The sequence below is a fragment of the Procambarus clarkii genome, chromosome 43 (assembly GCF_040958095.1).
Source record: "Procambarus clarkii isolate CNS0578487 chromosome 43, FALCON_Pclarkii_2.0, whole genome shotgun sequence".
In the NCBI taxonomy this organism is placed as follows: domain Eukaryota; kingdom Metazoa; phylum Arthropoda; class Malacostraca; order Decapoda; family Cambaridae; genus Procambarus; species Procambarus clarkii.
The window spans coordinates 37,415,914-37,436,870 of NC_091192.1; the positions used below are offsets into that span (position 1 = coordinate 37,415,914).

The 20,957-nt window shown below is 44.4% G+C and overlaps 1 protein-coding gene across 3 annotated transcripts in view; it reads left to right on the forward strand.

Moving 5' to 3' along the window:
- Nucleotides 1-20,957, forward strand: part of LOC138350034 (serine-rich adhesin for platelets-like) — an 81,520-nt gene that overhangs the window by 22,422 nt on the left and 38,141 nt on the right. The window contains exons 8-12 of one of the 3 annotated variants that reach the window (XM_069300298.1): nt 5,028-5,141; nt 5,472-5,667; nt 7,794-8,562; nt 14,726-15,226; nt 20,589-20,713. In XM_069300298.1, the coding sequence (XP_069156399.1) occupies nt 5,028-5,141; nt 5,472-5,667; nt 7,794-8,562; nt 14,726-15,226; nt 20,589-20,713 (1,705 nt within the window). The remainder of the gene's footprint in view (nt 1-5,027; nt 5,142-5,471; nt 5,668-7,793; nt 8,563-14,725; nt 15,227-20,588; nt 20,714-20,957) is intronic. The other 2 variants (XM_069300299.1, XM_069300300.1) reach the window with 2 other exon arrangements.

The window sequence follows — 20,957 nt, forward strand, 5'->3', positions numbered from 1 at the left end:
ACCTGTCACCCTTTTTGTGTATCTCCAGTGACGTACTATACACTATGGAGAGTGGCAAGCAAAGTGCCTCTGCACATTCTTTCAATACCCATGGTGAGATCCCGTTTGGACCAACAGCCTTTCTCACATGCAGATCCAACAGGTGTCTCTTGACTTCATCTCTCGTAATTTCGAACCCTTCCAAGGCTGCCTGGTTTACTATCCCCTCTCCTAGTGCAGTGACCTCACCTTGTTCTATTGTGAAGACCTCCTGGGTCCTCTGCTTGAGTTCTTCACATACCTCTTTGTCATTCTCTGTATACCTGTCCTTGCCTGTTCTAAGTTTCATTACCTGTTCTTTCACTGTTGTTTTTTTTCCTGATGTGTCTGTGTAGTAGGTTTGGTTCAGTCTTGGCTTTGCTTACCATATCATTTTCATAATTTTTCTCTGCTTCTCTTCTCACACTAGCATATTCATTGCTGGTTCTCTGGTATCTCGCCCTGCTTTCTGGTGTTTTGTTATTTCGGAAGTTCCTCCACGCCCTTTTGTTCAGTTCCTTTGCTTCCATACATGCCCTATTAAACCATGGATTCTTCTTTTGCTTCTCGGATTTTTCCTTTTGGGCCGGGTTGAACCTGTTTACTGCTTTCTGACACTTTTGGGGGACGTAGTCCATCATGTCTTGTACAGACTTAGCTCTGAGGTCTGTTTCCCATGGTATCCCTTTCGATATGCCAGCCTTTTGTTTCCTAGTTCTTTTTTGGGGGAGATAAATTCTAGCTCTACCAGGTACTCAAAGATTAATACACTGTGATCATTCATTCCCAAGAGTGCTTCCAACTTAATTTCCCTTATATCCCACTCATTTAGGGTAAATATCAGATCAAGCATAGCTGGTTCATCTTCCTGTCTCATTCTTGTCGGTCTATCTTGAGGTTATCTTGAGATGATTTTGGGGCTTAGCGACCCCGCAGCCCGGTCCTCGACCAGGCCTTCTTTTTGTTACACCCCCCCATAAAGCAGGCCATAGCAGCTGTGTAACTCCCCAGGTACCTATTTACTGCTAGGTAATGGGTATCAGGGTGAAAGAAACTTTTTGCCCATTTATCTCCGCCTCCACCGAGGATCACACCCTGAACCTCAGGACTACGAATCTGAAGCGCTGTCCACCCAGCTGTCAGACCCCCTCCTCGCATCTTTCCCCCCCCTCCTCACATCTATCCCCCCCTCCTCACATCTATCCTCCCCCCCCCTCCTCACATCTATCCTCCCCCCCTCCTCACGTCTATCCTCCCCCCCTCCTCACGTCTATCCTCCCCCCCCTCCTCACGTCTATCCTCCCCCCCTCCTCACGTCTATCCTCCCCCCCTCCTCACGTCTATCCTCCCCCCCTCCTCACGTCTATCCTTCCCCCCTCCTCACGTCTATCCTCCCCCCTCCTCACGTCTATCCTTCCCCCTCCTCACGTCTATCCTTCCCCCTCCTCACGTCTATCCTTCCCCCTCCTCACGTCTATCCTCCCCCCTCCTCACGTCTATCCTCCCCCCTCCTCACGTCTATCCTCCCCCCTCCTCAAGTCTATCCTTCCCTTCCTCACGTCTATCCTCCCCCCTCCTCACGTCTATCCTCCCCCCTCCTCACGTCTATCCTCCCCCTCCTCACGTCTATCCTCTCCCCCTCCTCACGTCTATCCTCCCCCCCTCCTCACGTCTATCCTCCCCCCTCCTCACGTCTATCCTCCCCCCTCCTCACGTCTATCCTCCCCCCTCCTCACGTCTATCCTCCCCCCTCCTCACGTCTATCCTCCCCCCTCCTCACGTCTATCCTCCCCCCTCCTCACGTCTATCCTCCCCCTCCTCACGTCTATCCTCCCCCCTCCTCACGTCTATCCTCCCCCCTCCTCACGTCTATCCTCCCCCCCTCCTCACGTCTATCCTCCCCCCCTCCTCACGCCTATCCTCCCCCCCTTCCCCAAGTCTATCCCCTCCTTCCCCAAATCTTTCCCCCCCTTCCCCAAGTCTATCCCCCCCCTTCCTCAAGTCTATCCCCCCCCCTTCCTCAAGTCTATCCCCCCCCCTTCCTCAAGTCTATCCCCCCCCCTTCCTCAAGTCTATCCCCCCCCTTCCTCAAGTCTATCCCCCCCTTCCTCAAGTCTATTCCCCCCCCCTTCTCGCGTCTATTCCCCCCCCCCCTTCTCGCGTCTATTCCCCCCCCTTCTCGCGTCTATTCCCCCCCCTTCTCGCGTCTATTCCCCCCCCTTCTCGCGTCTATTCCCCCCCCCCCTTCTCGCGTCTATTCCCCCCCCCCTTCTCGCGTCTATTCCCCCCCTTCTCGCGTCTATTCCCCCCCTTCTCGCGTCTATTCCCCCCCTTCTCGCGTCTATTCCCCCCTTCTCGCGTCTATTCCCCCCTTCTCGCGTCTATTCCCCCCCTTCTCGCGTCTATTCCCCCCCTTCTCGCGTCTATTCCCCCCCTTCTCGCGTCTATTCCCCCCCTTCTCGCGTCTATTCCCCCCCTTCTCGCGTCTATTCCCCCCCTTCTCGCGTCTATTCCCCCCCTTCTCGCGTCTATTCCCCCCCTTCTCGCGTCTATTCCCCCCCTTCTCGCGTCTATTCCCCCCCTTCTCGCGTCTATTCCCCCCCTTCTCGCGTCTATTCCCCCCCTTCTCGCGTCTATTCCCCCCCTTCTCGCGTCTATTCCCCCCCTTCTCGCGTCTATTCCCCCCTTCTCGCGTCTATTCCCCCCCTTCTCGCGTCTATTCCCCCCCTTCTCGCGTCTATTCCCCCCCTTCTCGCGTCTATTCCCCCCCTTCTCGCGTCTATTCCCCCCCCTTCTCGCGTCTATTCCCCCCCTTCTCGCGTCTATTCCCCCCCTTCTCGCGTCTATTCCCCCCCTTCTCGCGTCTATTCCCCCCCTTCTCGCGTCTATTCCCCCCCTTCTCGCGTCTATTCCCCCCCTTCTCGCGTCTATTCCCCCCCTTCTCGCGTCTATTCCCCCCCTTCTCGCGTCTATTCCCCCCCTTCTCGCGTCTATTCCCCCCCTTCTCGCGTCTATTCCCCCCCCTTCTCGCGTCTATTCCCCCCCCTTCTCGCGTCTATTCCCCCCCTTCTCGCGTCTATTCCCCCCCTTCTCGCGTCTATTCCCCCCCTTCTCGCGTCTATTCCCCCCCTTCTCGCGTCTATTCCCCCCCTTCTCGCGTCTATTCCCCCCCTTCTCGCGTCTATTCCCCCCCTTCTCGCGTCTATTCCCCCCCTTCTCGCGTCTATTCCCCCCCTTCTCGCGTCTATTCCCCCCCTTCTCGCGTCTATTCCCCCCCTTCTCGCGTCTATTCCCCCCTTCTCGCGTCTATTCCCCCCCTTCTCGCGTCTATTCCCCCCCTTCTCGCGTCTATTCCCCCCCTTCTCGCGTCTATTCCCCCCCTTCTCGCGTCTATTCCCCCCCCTTCTCGCGTCTATTCCCCCCCTTCTCGCGTCTATTCCCCCCCCTTCTCGCGTCTATTCCCCCCCCTTCTCGCGTCTATTCCCCCCCCTTCTCGCGTCTATTCCCCCCCCTTCTCGCGTCTATTCCCCCCCCTTCTCGCGTCTATTCCCCCCCCTTCTCGCGTCTATTCCCCCCTTCTCGCGTCTATTCCCCCCCTTCTCGCGTCTATTCCCCCCCCTTCTCGCGTCTATTCCCCCCCCTTCTCGCGTCTATTCCCCCCCCTTCTCGCGTCTATTCCCCCCCCTTCTCGCGTCTATTCCCCCCCCTTCTCGCGTCTATTCCCCCCCCTTCTCGCGTCTATTCCCCCCCCTTCTCGCGTCTATTCCCCCCCCTTCTCGCGTCTATTCCCCCCCCTTCTCGCGTCTATTCCCCCCCCTTCTCGCGTCTATTCCCCCCCCTTCTCACTTCTATCCCCCTCTCATCACGTCTACCCGCCCTCCTCACATCTATCCAATTTTCTCTTCAAATATCCCCCTTCTCATTCCTTCATACATTCTCCCATCTCCCCCCCTCACCCATCTCCCCCCTCACCCATCTCCCCCCTCACCCATCTCCCTCCCTCTCCCCCTCTCCCTCCCTCTCCCCCTCCCTCTCCCCCTCCTTCTCCCCCTCCCCCTCCCCCTCCCTTTCCCCCTCCTTCTCCCCCTCCCTCTCCCCCTCCCTCTCCCCCTCCCTCTCCCCCTCCCTCTCCCCCTCCCTCTCCCCCTCCCTCTCCCCCTCCCTCTCCCCCTCCCTCTCCCCCTCCCTCTCCCCCTCCCTCTCCCCCTCCCTCTCCCCCTCCCTCTCCCCCTCCCTCTCCCCCTCCCCCTCCCCCTCCCTCACCCCCTCCCTCACCCCCTCCCTCACCCCCTCCCTCACCCTTCTCCTCTGCCTCTCCCCACACTCTCTCTCGGAATTATACAACAGCACTAGATTTGTTTTTACATTAACACATTTAGCTACATCTGCATTTGTGCAGTTCCCCTAGACTATATGAAGGGAAGTACAGTGTGTCAAAATGCTAGCTACGTGATGCTAAAAATCCCCATCACACAGTATGGTTAGTCATACAGAGGCATGTGATCAGTAGTCTGCAGTCTGCATGCATTATGTATGGGTGCATTATGAGGATATCATCATAAACATTAAATTGAATAAGGTAGTAGTGATACTAAGAGTCCCCATCTCGCAGGATGGTTAGTCATACAGGGGTCATATGTTCACTAGAACATAAAGCACTAGATGTGACTAGAACAGCTGAATAAATCTATGGACAACAAAACCAACATTTTAACATTTCAGACTTTTCTTTCAGAAAATTGCATGGGGGTTGGGAGGGGGGGGGGTTTAGATGGAGGTATTTAATGTGTGGCCTACCTACACTGGAGCCTACCTCGGCTGGCCTGTGACGCTCGTACCTCTCATGCTTTGTGTGTGAGAGTTGGGTGAGGCTTGCCCTAAGCATCTGGCCTCCAACCTTTGGCAGACAGACATGCTTTCTTATTGAGTCTTAGCTCCTATTGATCTTATCACTGTTGTAAATAGTGATAAATTTGACCTGCCACACTAAAAAGTGTTACTCCCACCAGGTCAGTAGACAAGATGCCTTTGAGGCGTGAAGAGAACCTGTTACGGCGTCCTAAATCCATAACTCCTCCTCCACAGCAGGCAGCACCATCGCCACAGCCTCCACCGTCTCTTGGGTGAGTTTTCTCAATAGATGCGACTCCTGGTTGTGAGTCCAGTATACTCTTATGCCATGTTAATATCGATCAATATTAAGCACATTAATGTTTGTCACTTTAGAACAGTTTCATTGCTAATCTTTCATACCTCTTGTTACCGTCCTTGGCACTCATCTAGGCACCCAAGGGCATTTACACCTCCCTTGGCACGCCTCTGTTTACTAGTGTCATATTTTCTCTCATTTAAACTTAAATATTCTGTCACCAGTTTTACTACTAGCAAGTTCAGTATGCTGTACATGTCATCACTGTTGCCCATTTTATCATTGTTTGTCTTCATCTGTGCAGCGATGTACCGAGCACCACATCGGACAGGGAGTCGGAAGCCTCTGACTCTGAGGATGATCCGTTCTTGTCTGACAGTGACCTTGCCGGCACATCTCCTGTCAGTGTGCGTCTATACCACCCAAAACCTCGTGCACCAGTGCAGCGTCGTGCCACAATACCCGGAGCCACCACCAGACCTTCTCTCAGCTTTGACCAGGTGAAATGTCCTCTTAAGTGTTGAGAGTAGCATTCCAGGGATCTTTGGGTCTAATATTTTTTTATTGTATTTTTTAACACTTTGAATTTTCTGTGTTATCACATCATTTTATTATTTATTGTTCATTATGCTTACACATTGTGTTTCTTGAATACTATATACGTACTGTACTGAAATTAACATGTAAACTTTTAATAAAAATTAATTACCATGTATTTGCACATTGATAAACTGATGAGTTTAACCCTCAAACCGCTAGGGGCCCAAATGGAATTCACACCCACAGGCGCAACAAAAAAAAAATCCAAAAAATTCTTTCGTCATATAGAAGTGTTCATTTTTGTTCCCTGATCACGGAAAAAATAACAAAAAAATCGTAGGTGGCATATTTTAGCCGCAATAGGGTAGGGAAGTGTGGCAAAAAAGGGGTGTTGGCAGAGCCTTCGCCAGATGAGGTCTACTCCGCCCGAGCTGTCAGACGGCAGTTGCCACAAATATATTATTACCTAATTATTTCAATGTCTCTGATTTATTTTTTCTTAGTTTTTTTGCAGTAATATTACTCCATACAGTGAATTGTGGTATATTTATATTATAAAATGTGTGAACCATCGCTGTACTCAAAATTATGGTGTGCATATTAGTGATTCAATTATTTTCATAAAACAATAAACAAATAGTTTTGCTGTTGTTACACTATATACACAGGTTATATATAAGTATTTGCATGTTTTGTACACCATAACGAACTACTAAGTTGGTCTTGTGAGTCAAAAAGCAACTAGGAGTGACTGCCAAACACCAGTGAGCCACTCACTGCCACTCCCTCCCTCAACACCACCTCACTCACCCTCATTCACCTCCCACAATACTCTTTCTGTATTTATTCACTATACACAGACGTTATATATACGTATTTACATGTTTTCACCATAACTGTACATCTAAGCTTGTATGGTGAGTAAAGGCCATAAGACGTAGCTACTCTCACAGTCAGCTGATTGGCGGCCGCCTTCAAGGCCAGACGCACTAATATTTGTCATCCAACAATATTGTTTGTGGTGTTATTACACTATATACACACATTATATATAAGTATCTACCTGTTTTATTCACCATACCTGAACAAATAAGCTGGTATGGTGCCCAAAGATCATAGTGGCCATCAGTAAACAACATGCCAAGTCGTGCAGACGACACTCCTCCCTCACCAAAATGGCGGCTCCCAACCTACTCCTCTCGCTGTTATCTCACACTATACACATGTTATATATAAGTATCTACATTTGTGTTCACCATAGCGAACCACTAAGCTGGTATGGTGAGTGCAGTCAATAAATGGTGGCCACACACAGTCAGAAAACGACGCCACAACCCTCCCTCCCACAGCCTTACTCCTCCCTCCATGGAGCACAGCGCTAAATATCACCACAATCCTGGTATTATCAGAATCCTGGTCAGTTTTATCACAGTCAGGGGGTTTCAGTAATACTATCACTGCTAAATAATAGCAGTATCATTTATATTATGGTATTTGTAGGCAATGCTGTGGTCACAAGCTGAACAGTGGTGCTGTGAGCTCGTGCTGCGTGCACCAGCCTTGGTGGCTTGCTCAATACTGACACTGTAGCACCCAAGAATGTTGGCCTGGATTTTTTTTCTAGGTGGCATCTGGCAACTATCGGTCGTGGCTGTACTATAGCTGCCCCTATCCCAGGCGGGGCGTTTAAATTATAGCGCTAGACACGAAATCATATATAAATGATGTGCGCGGTTTCGGTTTTGTCACTGATATCATTTATATGTGATATGCGCGGTTTGAGGGTTAAATAAGATATCACTTGATTAATCCATCCTAGTTGTGTACTTTGTTGCTTATAAGTTAATTTCACATTTATTGACTATTCAGGATTCTTGCCAGACATAATTATTTGCAGCTTAATCCCTTCATTTACCATGTGCTGTAGTAGACTCGTGTGCCTGTATTGGGATTCAGGGTGCTTTATACACATATTTTTAATGTGGTTTGCCATATATATTTGAAAATAAAATATTTTATTAATTTCTACTTGAAATACTGACTAAATGATGGGGATGATTAATGTACATGCAATTGTTTTTTCCAGCTTTTGCAGGATGTGAAATGGATTCGTGGGGGCCGGGGTGGATTTATTGAGGGCTCTGACCCATCGGACCCAGATTTGTTAAGAGGATCTGGTGGGTCGGACCGTGTTGCCCGTCCGCACACTTGCATAGGCACTGAAAATAAAGTCAGGCTGATAAGAGAAAGGAAGGAAGCAATGCTCAAAGAAGGTGGACAGGTAGAATGTCCTGTGAAGGAAGGTGGAGGCAAGTCAGCTGATGACACAGGTGGCAAGAATGGAAAGAGAAATGCTGACCAAGAATGTCTGTCAGGTGAAGAAAAATATGAAAAGAAAGTAGTCAACGTCATACCACTGCCACCACGGAAGCCTACTAACTATGGTGCAGCAACAGGAAGTCACACCTCCTCTCCTTCAGTGGCTCATCGTCCACTGTTGACAGAGGACAATACAAATGGAAGAGTAGGAAGTCCAGCATTAGTTGCACACGCTCAGTCACCTTCCTTGCAGTATGGTACAGTCTCTCCCGATAAGACCATTAATTCTAGCCGTGAGTCTGTGCAAGATGTATCTGGCAGGCCACGTCGTGTTTCTGAGGATAGGCCCAAACTAGACAAGAGCCATAGCACTCCAGCATATGATCTAGATGGGGATGGTACACTACCTGGTGTCTCCACCTCACTCTCTAGCCACACTGAACGCTCGCCGGCCACCCTCAAATCCCCGCACAGCACCAAACATGGCTCGAGCTCAACCAACTTCTTCAGCAAACGTGATTCGAAGACGTCACTAGGTTTGTGATGTACAGTGTATCATTATCTTATAGAAATTATGGTACCGGAATAAATATTCTTGAGGATTTATAATTATGTATATACTGTTTATAATTTATACATTAATTGCAAATATTAACGTCTTTTAAGCCATTTAGAACTGAATTTAGCATCCTTTAGACTATTTACTGTAGAAACTAACATCCCATAGACCATATTGCAGAGACTAACAGGCTTTAGAATGTATTTATTATTGATATTAACATCTTGTGACTACAATGATAAGACAAAATTGTGTACACTAAGGATATTAGAAACCCAAATGTGTGTTGATGAAGCACACGTTCTCGGGGTAGGTAATGGTTTCACTATTCCTAATATGGCATTACACCTAGTTTAGGGAATTGCCCAATGTCATGGTACATCGCTACCCCGTCCCCCTCCCCCCTGGTGTAGAGAATATTCCACTTCATGTCAGCTCCACTAGTGTGGGAATATTCTACTTTGTGCTGCATCAGCTCCACTAGTGTGGGAATATTCTACTTTGTGCTGCATCAGCTCCACTAGTGTGGGAATATTCTACTTTGTGCTGCATCAGCTCCACTAGTGTGGGAATATTCTACTTTGTGCTGCATCAGCTCCACTAGTGTGGGAATATTCTACTTTGTGCTGCATCAGCTCCACTAGTGTGGGAATATTCTACTTTGTGCTGCATCAGCTCCACTAGTGTGGGAATATTCTACTTTGTGCTGCATCAGCTCCACTAGTGTGGGAATATTCTACTTTGTGCTGCATCAGCTCCACTAGTGTGGGAATATTCTACTTTGTGCTGCATCAGCTCCACTAGTGTGGGAATATTCTACTTTGTGCTGCATCAGCTCCACTAGTGTGGGAATATAACTGTGTTGAATGTTTCTTGTTCAATACATAGTTCATATCTAGGCTGTGAGGTGATGTAAGTAGCATGATATGGTTGCATTTAGGTGGCCAAAAGATTTCCTGTTGTGCTGTTTAATGAATGCATCTTTAGCTTCATACCTTTCAGAAGGGAAAGTTTGATGCTTAAACGTTAACCCTTGTGTTGCTCAGGGCTAATTAGCATTTGTCACCCACAGGCGCATACCAAAAAAAAAATTCTTCTAAACCTGTTAATTTGTGTTCTCTGATCATAGGAAAAATCATAAAAAAAATCATAAGAGGCATATATTGCCCGCTATAGGGCGGGGAAGTCTGGCAGAAAACAGGCGCTGACTCGGCGTGCGTCCCAGACGGTCTGTTGCTCCCAGCTGTCAGGCAGGAGTGGCCACAAAGAGATAATTACCTAATTATTTAAATGTCTCTGATTGATTTTTCATAGTTTTTTTACTGTAGTATTATTCAATAGTGTGTAGTGTGATATATTTATATAATAAAATGAGTGAATCATCGCTGTACTCAAAATTATGGTGTGCATATTGTTGATTCAATTATTATGTTCATCAAACAGTGAACAAATACTTTGTCGGTTATTACACTATATACACAGGTTATATATAAGTATCTGCATGTTTTGTTCACCATAACAAACCACTAAGTTGCTATTATGAGTCAAAAAGTAACAAGGAGTGACCACCACACACCAGCCAGCCACTCGCTGCCACACACTCCCTCAACACCTCACTCGCCCACATTCTCCTCCCACCATACTGTTTTTGCTTTTATTCACTATATACAGATGTTATGTATAAGTATCTACATTCGTGTTCACCATAACGAACCACTAAGTTGGCATGCTCAATGGCAGTGGCAGCCAATGGCAGCCCGCCACTGACTGCCACTTCCTCCCTCCCTCAACTCACCTGACTCACCCACATTCTCCTCCCACAATACTGTTTTTGCTTTTATTCACTATATACAGATGTTATATATAAGTATCTGCATGTTTTGTTCACCACAACTGTACAACTAAGTTGATATAGTTAGTTTAGGCTCTAAGAAACGTCGTTACACACAGTCAGCTGGCGGCTGCCTCCCTCACACATTCAAGGTCAGACGCGCTAAAATTTCACCCCCAACAATACTGTTTGTGGTGTTATTACCCTATATACAGACGTTATATATAAGTATCTACATGTTTTGTTCACCATAACTGTTCATCTAAGCTGGTATAATGCCCAAAGAGCATAGTGGCCACCCCTACCAACATGACAAATCATGCAGATGTTGCCACACCCATCACCAAAATGGCTTTTTCCCCCACACTCCTTTTGCTGTTATTACACTGTATATACACGTTATATACACGTTATATACAAGTATCTACATTTGTGTTCACCATAACGAACCACTAAGTTGGTATGCTGAGTGGCAGTGGCAGCCTGCCACTGGCTGCTACTTCCTCCCTCCGTCACCTCACCTGACTCGCCACCATTCTCCTCCCACCATACTGTTTTTGCTTTTATATACAGACGTTATATATAAGTATCTGCATGTTTTGTTCACCACAGCTAACAACTAAGCTTGGTACTGTATAGTGAGTCCAGACAGTAAAAGGTGGTCACACACAGTCAGCTGACAATGCTACCTCCCACCCCACAAGATTACTCCTCCCACTACAGCGCTAATTATCACAACAATCCTGCTATTATCAGAATCCTGGTCATTTTTATCACAGTCAGGGGTTTTCTGTAATATTATCATTGCTAAATAATAGCATGAACATATATATTATGGCATTTTAGGTGATGCTGTGGTCACAAGCTGAACTCATGAGCTCACAGCAGTGCTGTGAGCTCATGCTGCGTGCGTCAAACTTGGTAGCTCACTCAATACTGAGGCCCTCACACCCGGGAATTTGGCCCACGATTTTTATTTAAATGGCGTCTGTTTACAAGAGCCCTGATGAAGGCGAGGTGAACCCTGTGTATCTGCGGGCCGTTTAAATCTTGCGTAGTACTCCAATACATCATATGATGGGATGCGCATTTTATAGCAAGTCACTCAACCCATCATATGATGTGTTGCGCAACTTAAGGGTTAACCCTTAAACCGCTCAGCATTAGCGGCCGGGAAGCGAAAAATATTCAAATTATGTCAAAATTACTTAAAAAGGTTAAACAAATCTCCGACTTATTGGCTTCAGCGTCGTGAAACTTTCATCAAAATATTTTCAGAAATTTAATTTAGGTGAATTTTTTAAAAAAGAAGAACGTTTGGTTGATAAGGAGAACAGCTCCTATTAACTGGAACTGATGGTTAATGTAGTAATAAAGATATGCAAGCTCCTATCCATTGCACAAAGAAGAAGAATAGTAGTAAGAATATGCAGCTGCTGGTGCATTTATAGCATTACTGAGTAATTCATAATAACACAAATCATAATGTGTATGTTATGCTTTATTTTGTTATATATCATATAAATACATTGCCCAATGTTAATATGTTACTTTCATCAATGTTAAATTTTTTTAAGGGTATTTTTTTGTCTGTACATTTTTAGTTTTTTCCAAAGTTTATTATCAGATTTTGTTGTAACCGTCACATCCTGGAGTGCATACCCGTCCCTAACTATGTGAAGATAGAATGAAATTGGTTACCAAATAAATCAGTCACAACTCGCAGAACTTTGGACTGATTTTTTTTTTAGCTGATTTTTTCATAGATTTCAAACTCTTATTTTCTTTGTCTCTTTAGGTTATGTTGATTAGGGACAAGTTTAGGGGTTTTCCACTTACATAAAGTATACCCTAAATCATTATATTATCCCTATTTTTTTTCTTTCTTGTATTTTTTCTTTTTTCTTGTATTTCACTTCAATACACATTGACCTACAACTTTCACATTCGAGTATGAATGCCAAACAATGTTTATTAAAACATACAAGTAAATTAATGAATTAGAACTGCCTTATTCATTGTCAATAACTTCAACTTCAATTATCTATAACTTGAATTTCAACTTCTGTATCCAAAGATATAGTTTCTGGCCGATTCTCATCATTTTTACATATAGTGTGCACAGCTGTCTGTTCTACAATCACTATAGAATTGATTTTTCATAAACCCTAAAGGTTTGGAGTTATAAATTTTTGTTGTCTAAATTTGCACATATATCAAATGCCATATTGATGGCAAATGCTATTTTTTTTTACAGTAAACTGTGCTGAAAACCTATATTCTAAATACAGGGCATATGAAAATGAAGATCATATGCTATTCTGAGAGCATAATAACACCAAATGAACAATTAGTAATATTTTTGCAGCTGATTTCAAAACCTGAAGTTTTCAATATTCAATTTTATAATTATTTTTTACTTTCTTGTTTTTCAAGTTACGTTGGTATCATTTAGACAAAGTTGGAACATTTGCCTATTAAATTATGCACAAAACATTTGAAAGCATTTGAGCAAATTTTAAAAACTGAGCTCTATGTCCAACTTGATATGACGTTCTGTGCAGCTTAAAAGTTAATGGTTCAAACAAATGTTGAGAGAGGAAGATACTGGCTCACTCTGGTTATGTTTTATATAATGTTATTTCCTGGTTACAAATTGGTTTTATATATGGAATTTGATATATGACTTATATTTAGTTTTAAAAAGTTGTACGATGTTTTCAAATGATACAGAAATAGCTCAGCATTAGCATTGCATATGCGATCTTGCGGCACTTTATGTCCTTTAGGTGGTAATGCATTAGCCTCTGAAATCTACAAGTGATGTACCCTGGTCAACTACAAACATACTGCAGTGTGTACTTTATTGTTAGACGTCATGTGTAATACAATCTGCATTTTTATTATTTCATTAATTTTTTATATCTAAGGATCTTGAAATAGATCACTACCTAAAATAATGAAAAGTTTTTCTGCTTGGTTGTGAATCCAATGTTTAAATTTTACCATCGGATTGCCTCGATCTGAATGCTATATATGACGTCAAAATGACATGAGAAGTTGACTATGTTTGTCAACAAGTGTTGAACACCTCAGTAAATGCACTACTGGTGTGTGCAAATGTAGTGAGTGTATTTATTCTCATCAAGAAAATAATCTTTTCAGGCAGATAAAAACTTGAAACGTAATTAAACCACACCAAACACAACAGAACTTTATTGAATATTTAAATAGTTATCTCGCATTAAATGGGTATTTTTACACGACCATTATTTGTATTCGTTGCCCATTAAACTGTGTCAGGAGGAAATGAAAGATTCAGTAAGTTGTGTGTTTTATGAGATCAACAGTTTGTTGACAGTGGTATGTCACCTGTGGCAATTTAGTTGACATAGCAAGAACAATCTCACAGCCTTGTGAAATAATTTATCTGTCCTGGGCCCTTATTTTAGTCTACAGTCACATTAATGCCGCGCAAAGAAAAAGTTATTCAAAATTACTCTTACGAGCTTTTTATCGCATAATGTAACTTCATTTCAGTAATTACTCTTATTTGTACCAATGTTATGCCAGTGTTAAAATTTTTGGAATTTTTTAGTAATATTTCACAATTTAAATCAGATTAATTTTGTTACATATGACTTATAAGAGTGATCCTTAGTTCTCAACAAATCAGATTCTCTGAAGTACAGTTTTCAATATAAACAAATGGTCAGAGCTTTGTTTTTCACCACATAATATTATTAACTTCGTGTTAATGAAGGTGTGTGGGTATGACTGGGATGTGAAGTGAATATGGAACGGCTGGAAAGTAAGTTTTCATTTAGTTTCTCCATTTGGATGTGGGCATGTATGGTAAGCGTGGTACCCTATAGATGTGGCATGAGCACGGGTGTAGATGTGAGGCAGATATGGGAGTCGTTTTATGAATGCGAGTGGAAATATGATAAAGTACTGTATGCTTATTATTTTTATTTTTTACATTAAAAGCATTTTCTTTCAAAGCAGTCTCTTGGAAGGTAAAAATTTACGAAAGCAGTTTTAGTTCGTAACTATTTTTGTTCAGTAGTTGCATTTTAACATTTGTATAATATTTTCTTCAATGATCAATATTGCTTGTGCTCCTAATATTTTTCTTTGCTAATACTATACTTTAATATTATTGTGATTAATAATGTAGTTGCCTCCAGCTGGTGCATGTCATAATTTGGTCTAAACTTGGTGGAACATAAAGCTTGTTTATGTGATGTATTTCCTGCCTGGGCTTTGTAATTGGCTGACTACATAGATGCATGGTTGCTCTCCTCAGCAGTCATCTCTGGAGATGTTACTCCTGTGATCCCCCACCTGGGCATCGCCTCTGGCAGGGACTCCCCTGGTGAGGTGCTGCCACCTGTCCCCGCCACCATCATAACCTCGGCAGTGATGACCGTCGGGGCTGGTACTACAGAGCATGTCAGGTCCCAGGTGGTGTTCCCCGTGGGGGCGGCCGTCTCGGATCAAGCTTCTTCAGAGCTCGTTAATAAAGCGGACGTTAATTCTGGTGCCGGGGAGGTACACGGCAGTGGCGGTGCTGGTGGTGGTAACAGGAAACTTGGCTCTAGTGACGGTGGTTTTATTAATAGCAACGATGGAAGAGTTAGTACAAGTAGCAGTGGGATTAGTGGTGTTGAGAGCATGAACAGTCAGCAAGTGGTTCCTTCCTCTGCCTGCCAACCCTCCACATCCTCAGCAGCAGCAGTGGTGCTCAGGGAGACACGTAGCAGTTCCCCATCTGTGTGGCGACGTGGTTTCCTGGTGTCAGATCGTGGTAAGGGACCTTCAAACACCTGTGTATGTGATTACAAATCTTCTGACAACATTCCTTGTGAGAGGATTTTGCTTATACAGTAGTAACAATACCTTAATGTGCAACTGAACTATTTATGCATGCCTTATTTACATTGTATTTTTACACCGAAGTTCATTTGGCTTTCTTCCTATTTTTAGTTTAGGATTTTTGCTTATACCTGTTTCTATGTGGTCATATATACAATAAAGTTTATCAGCTTTTACACTTACTGAAGCTCCTTTGGCAGGGAGCTTGGCTAATTATTAATTACTTGGCAGTTTAACTCCTCCTTCGTGTTCATTGAACTTGATGCACCACCTATTATACCAGCTTGTGTTCATTGTACCCCACTGAACTAACTACACTTCCTGAACTTATTTCACTCCTGTACTCATTACACAACTCTCTACTCATTTTATTCTCTATTCATTGCACTTACCATAGTTACTACACTTTTGGTATTAAATAATCATTTAATTAATCGGCCTGTTCATGTCACGGGAGAGGCTAGCCTAGAGATATCATATTTTATTGGCTTCTTGCAATCAAACCATGTCTAGACATGTGTGTTTCATATCTCTCTACAGTGATATTTTTCCTTATTTTCTAGTTTTCTAAATAAAATTTGTGTTCTGGACTACTTAATGTCGAGTGTTGCATGTAGCTATTTAATATGCAAGTAGTGCATGAAAATTTAATTGATGTTTTTCCCTTTAGTTATCTGTTAACAGGTTAGAACAGTACTTGTTTGCCCAACATACGAGTATCCTCCCAGTATATTCTTCATAACTGTGTGCGTCTCAGTAAGTCTCTCGTGAGGGGCAAATACAAGTAATATATTGCAGTAAACCTCTGAATTTACCTTGCTCATATCATGTTGAGATTTTTCCAGGCTGTTGTACTCTAGGAAAGTGTTAGTATCAATAGGTTCTTTAGTAAAAAATTGTACAGTTCGGTCATTATGAATTGTCTGATCTTTGGTAGAGAGCAGGTTAACCCCTGCACTGCACACCTTTTAAAATGATATTCCCGTGAGTGCCGAAAATAAATTATTCTAAAAACAGTAGTTTTCTGGGGGGAGCCTCCTTCGGCTCCCCGGAGCTTATCTAGCCTAATATTGGAACTTTTAGACTTTGGCATCAGTTTGAATGGAATTCTTAGGCTTACCGGGGACCACGAGCCAGAACCTGGCCCCCTCAGAGAGGCACAAGGAGCAATCGCCTATAGAAATGCAAATGTGCTTTTGGAGCATTCTATGTATGTCATCTACTGGATCAGGCACCCAGAAAGGTAAGCACCCCAAAACAAACCCCTATTCTGGTTGAAACTACTAATAAAAGTAAAACGAGTGGACAGACCTCCAAAGGAAAACGAGCAAATAAGCATGACGTCACCACGTTGCCGCGCCACTGTCTGCACAGCTTCCCCCTTCATGGGAGGGGGAAGGGGGAGCCCCATCCCTCGCACCGGCTACCTAGGGCGCCTAACAGCTGGTAGGACTATGAATCCAGCGCTTTGGATTCATAGTCCTGAGGTTCCGGGTTCGATCTTCGGTGGAGGCGGAAACAAATGGGCAAATGTTTCTTTCACCCTGATGTCCCCTGTTACCTAGCAGTAAATAGGTACCTGGGAGTTAGACAGCTACTATGGGCTACTTCCTAGGGGGTGTGTAACAAAAAGGAGGCCTGGTCGAGGACTGGGCCGCGGGGACGCTAAGCCCTGAAATCATCTCAAGGTAACTTCAAAAAGATAACCCACACCTCCGGTTCTCAGCTGATGTGTTTGAGGCTTGGTCGTGTGACTCCAGCTCCTGTTTCTTGTCTCATTGCTGTGCCTTGTGTTTAGTGCTGTCTTCAGGGTGGTGCTTGAGCTGGGAGTAATCTTCACTGGTACTCGGGCTGCATGTGCTTCGGATTCCCTTCCCTAAGTGTCCTGTAAGTACTGCCCTTGGGGCTTGGGGGTTATCTCCTGCAAGTCACCTTAGGGTCTATCTCTGTTGGTCTTTTTGCTGCTCGATAATTGACCGCCCTGAGTATGCTGGGGGTTTCCTCCTCCCTTGTTTACCTTGGGGTAAGGGGTAATTTGCACTGGTAGGGGCGCGGGGTACTACAGAGCTAGTTGTTACCTATTATAGCAACCGACTCTGTTCCGCCTGGGTACGTTGTCCTCTTGTTTTTTTTCTGCCTGATGATGGGTCTGCCTTTTGGTCCGTTGCCCCCTGTCTATGACTTAGGTTTTATATATCTGTTTCTGGGTGGTACCCCATGCCAGGCCCCCCGTAAGTGGACACGTCCCGAGCGTTCAGCTTTTAGCAATTTTGATCGGTAGACTTGGGCACTGGTTTGCAGTACCCTGCCTAGGCTTACCCTTAGCGATACCAGTCTAAGGGCCCTGGAAAACCCTGCGGGGGCACAAGGGTTTCGTTGGATGCGACCGCTGGATCTCCTCTCACCTTGTGCGAGTTTAAGGGTTGCTCTGTCCCCTTGTCTCAGGGTGACTCTCGCTGTTTTTGCCTCCGTCAAGCTGCCTGTTGGGTCGGTGACACATTCGACCCAGAGTCCTGTGAGAATTGTTGCTTGTTTGTGACTCGATTCATCCGGTCCACTGATGACTTTATACAGGGTGCAGACGGCTCAGGCCTTGAGGCTTGAGCCGTCTTCTTCACAGATAATCTTCACAGATTTGTAATCTTCAGCTTCATAAAAATTAAGTCAGTTTAGCACCCCACCTGACCCCAAGGGCAGTTTACAGGATTAAAACTTTTTTTTCTAGAGGGAACCCCGTCGTCTCCTGAAGCTTATCCAGGCTGATAAGCTAATTTCAGACTTTGGCATCAGTCATGTGTATTTAGTTCTGTGGGCCTACCAGGGACCACGAGCCAGAACCTGGCCCCCTCAGAGAGGCAAGGGGAGCAATGGCCTATAGAAACCCCCCGTGTGATTGGAAGCATTCTATGTCTGCCATCGACCGAGTTAGGCACCCAGAAAGGTAGGCGTCCCAAAACAAACCCCCTATTCTGGTGAAAATTGCTACCAAAAGCCGAACAAGTGGATAGAACTCCCCAAAAAGAAACAAGCAAATGAGCATGACGTCACGTGTCGCCGCGCCGCTGTCTGCACAGCTCCCCCTCTTCCTGGGAATGGGGGAAGGGGGAGCCCCAGAGCCCTCGTGCCGGCTATCCACCCTTCAGTTCTAAGGCTGATGCTAGAGGCAGAGGTCGTGTGCGCTGGTTCACTGTGTTAGATAATGTTCCAGTGGTCTGTCGGGTATTTCTCCACAGTGCTGACATTTCCTCTCATCTTCCGGAACCTGTAAGCCTATTTACCATGCATATGGGTATCCACCCCTGATGTGATGTAAGTGTACTTCTGTTGTTCTACTGCTCCCTTTCATCAAACTAAGTGGTTCATAGTTGGTTGAATTCTTTTACCAACCTGCAGATCCTAATGTTGCAACTGCTGTGTTGTGGTTACTGTACATCTTTTGCATTGCTCCGTTTCTAATTACTTTCTTAATTTGTGATACTCTGTAGTATGTAAATGTCCACATTTCTTCTCCTAGTTCCAAGTTTTGCAGCTTCGTCTGCAATGTCAAGCTCTTCCTTTGTCCATGTGTTGCATGGCAGTGGACTATATGCATTTATGATCATTAGTTTATCATCCTGATCATCCTGCTTGCAGATCTCCAGTGCTTTTACGTCAACCTCTCGTGGATTGGCAATCATTACTTTGTTTACCTTTAGGTGTTCTTTCACCAGCACAGCAACGCCACCACCTTTCATAATGTTTGTGTCCCGTCTCCAAACTGAGTTGCCCCTTGGGAATATGACCTCATTTAAAATATCATCTTCAAGTTTGACCTCCATGAGTGCAACAGTGTCTGCTGTCTGCAGCGGTATTACATCAATCAACTTCAGTATCTTTCATGTCACTCCATCTATGTTGGTGTATACAATTTTCAGGAACATGTTCCCTCTCTCCTTATTCTTCACTACCCCTTTCTCTAGCAATTTTGTTGGATTGCCTTTTTGTACCATTTTACTGGTCTGCCTACCCATATCACTTTGTAGAAAAAAGAATTGATTTCTTCTTTATTCCTGCTCTCATTTAGACATTTTACATCTACAAGGTTCAGTTTCAGGTTCTCTGTCTTCTTTTGAAAGATCTCGTCTTGACGACCACACTTTCCCATCCTCATCACTTTGTAATTTTCTAGCATTCCTTTGTACTTCTTCCATCTGTTTGGCACCGTTTAGGGGTGATCCTCGAAGGTCGATTTTTCCCTTTTATGTACCTGCCAATTCTCCTGTAGTCGCAGACATTTTCTATGGTTGTCAGACCTTCCACGAGGCCAACAATTTTATCTAGTACTTTAGCTGCTTTTACATCTCTGTCTGACCTAGATGTTGTCTCCTTTTCTCTGCAACCAAAACGTATAAGGGACTTCGATAGACTGTGTTTTGCACCAATTTCGAGTTTGATGCCAGTTCCTGTCTGACTTCCAGCCTAATTTTTGTTTTATCCTGATTGCTGCAGTGTTTGGCTTCCTTGTCTACTGCTTCTATTCTTTCCTTCTTCTCTGCCACTTGTGCATAGTTGAGTTGCATATCCTTCTTGCACTGTTCTATTCCCTGTGTTACCTTTGTACTGTACTCCATCTGTACTGACAAAAGCTGTTTCTCTTGTTGAATTTCCTTACCTAACCTTTTGTAGTCATTTATGTTTTAATTTGCTTTAACTTCTTCCAAATTTATTTTGAGTTTATTTTCCTCTTCCATGGCTTTGCAGTTTGTTTCATAGTGATTCTTGTCATTGCATAAGTCTTTCACTAACCCCTCAAGACCTGACACTTTGCTACTCAAGTAGTCATTACTCTCTCTCAATTTGCTGATTATGTCTACATGAGAGTTCACTATAATATCTAATTTTGCCAACTTGTTGTGTAGACTGCTTATATCAAAGCTTTCTTCGTTGAAATCACCAAACTCTAGCTCTGTTTTGTTTTACTTCTTGCTGGCAGCCATCTTGAATTTTGTCGTCTGCACTGTTAACACTAAGGCAACTTTTTCTCACCCAATTTGTTTACTTTCTCTGGCACATTCATGTTATCTCACCTATTTTTCAAAAGCACTATACCTTTATGTTCCTTGGGACACCACTCACTATCATCAACCTGTTCTACAATACTTAGGAATTTTGAAATATCCTGGAACTCCACTGATGCAGGTGTTGACACTAGGGGTGTGTGTTTAACTGTTTGCGTGCATGTATGTATACATAGGGTGTATTGACCTGGATATGTTCATGCATTCAAGAATTGTGATAAATGTCAATTTTTTCAGGAAGTAGGAGAATTTCTTGCCGTGAACTTGGCCAAGGAGACCATCAAGGGTGGCTGCACCGTCGACGTGATAACAAAGGATTTCTCCTTCCACATCGCTGGGAACGTCGTTGGTTCATCTTGAAGGTGTGTGTCAAAGTTCTTGGTAAATGGTGCTGCATGACACTCTCACCCACTTGTTTTTGTGTGTTTTTAGCACTTTATTTGGTGTTGTCATGATGATGATCATTATACTATTTCCTCACATTGAGAGGGCGGGGAGGCTGGAGATGGCGTAGATGCAGGAGCGGTATTGTGAAAGACGGTTAAAGATACAGTACTTTAAAATCACACTTCATCTTATTTTACACTTGTCGCGATAATGAAACTT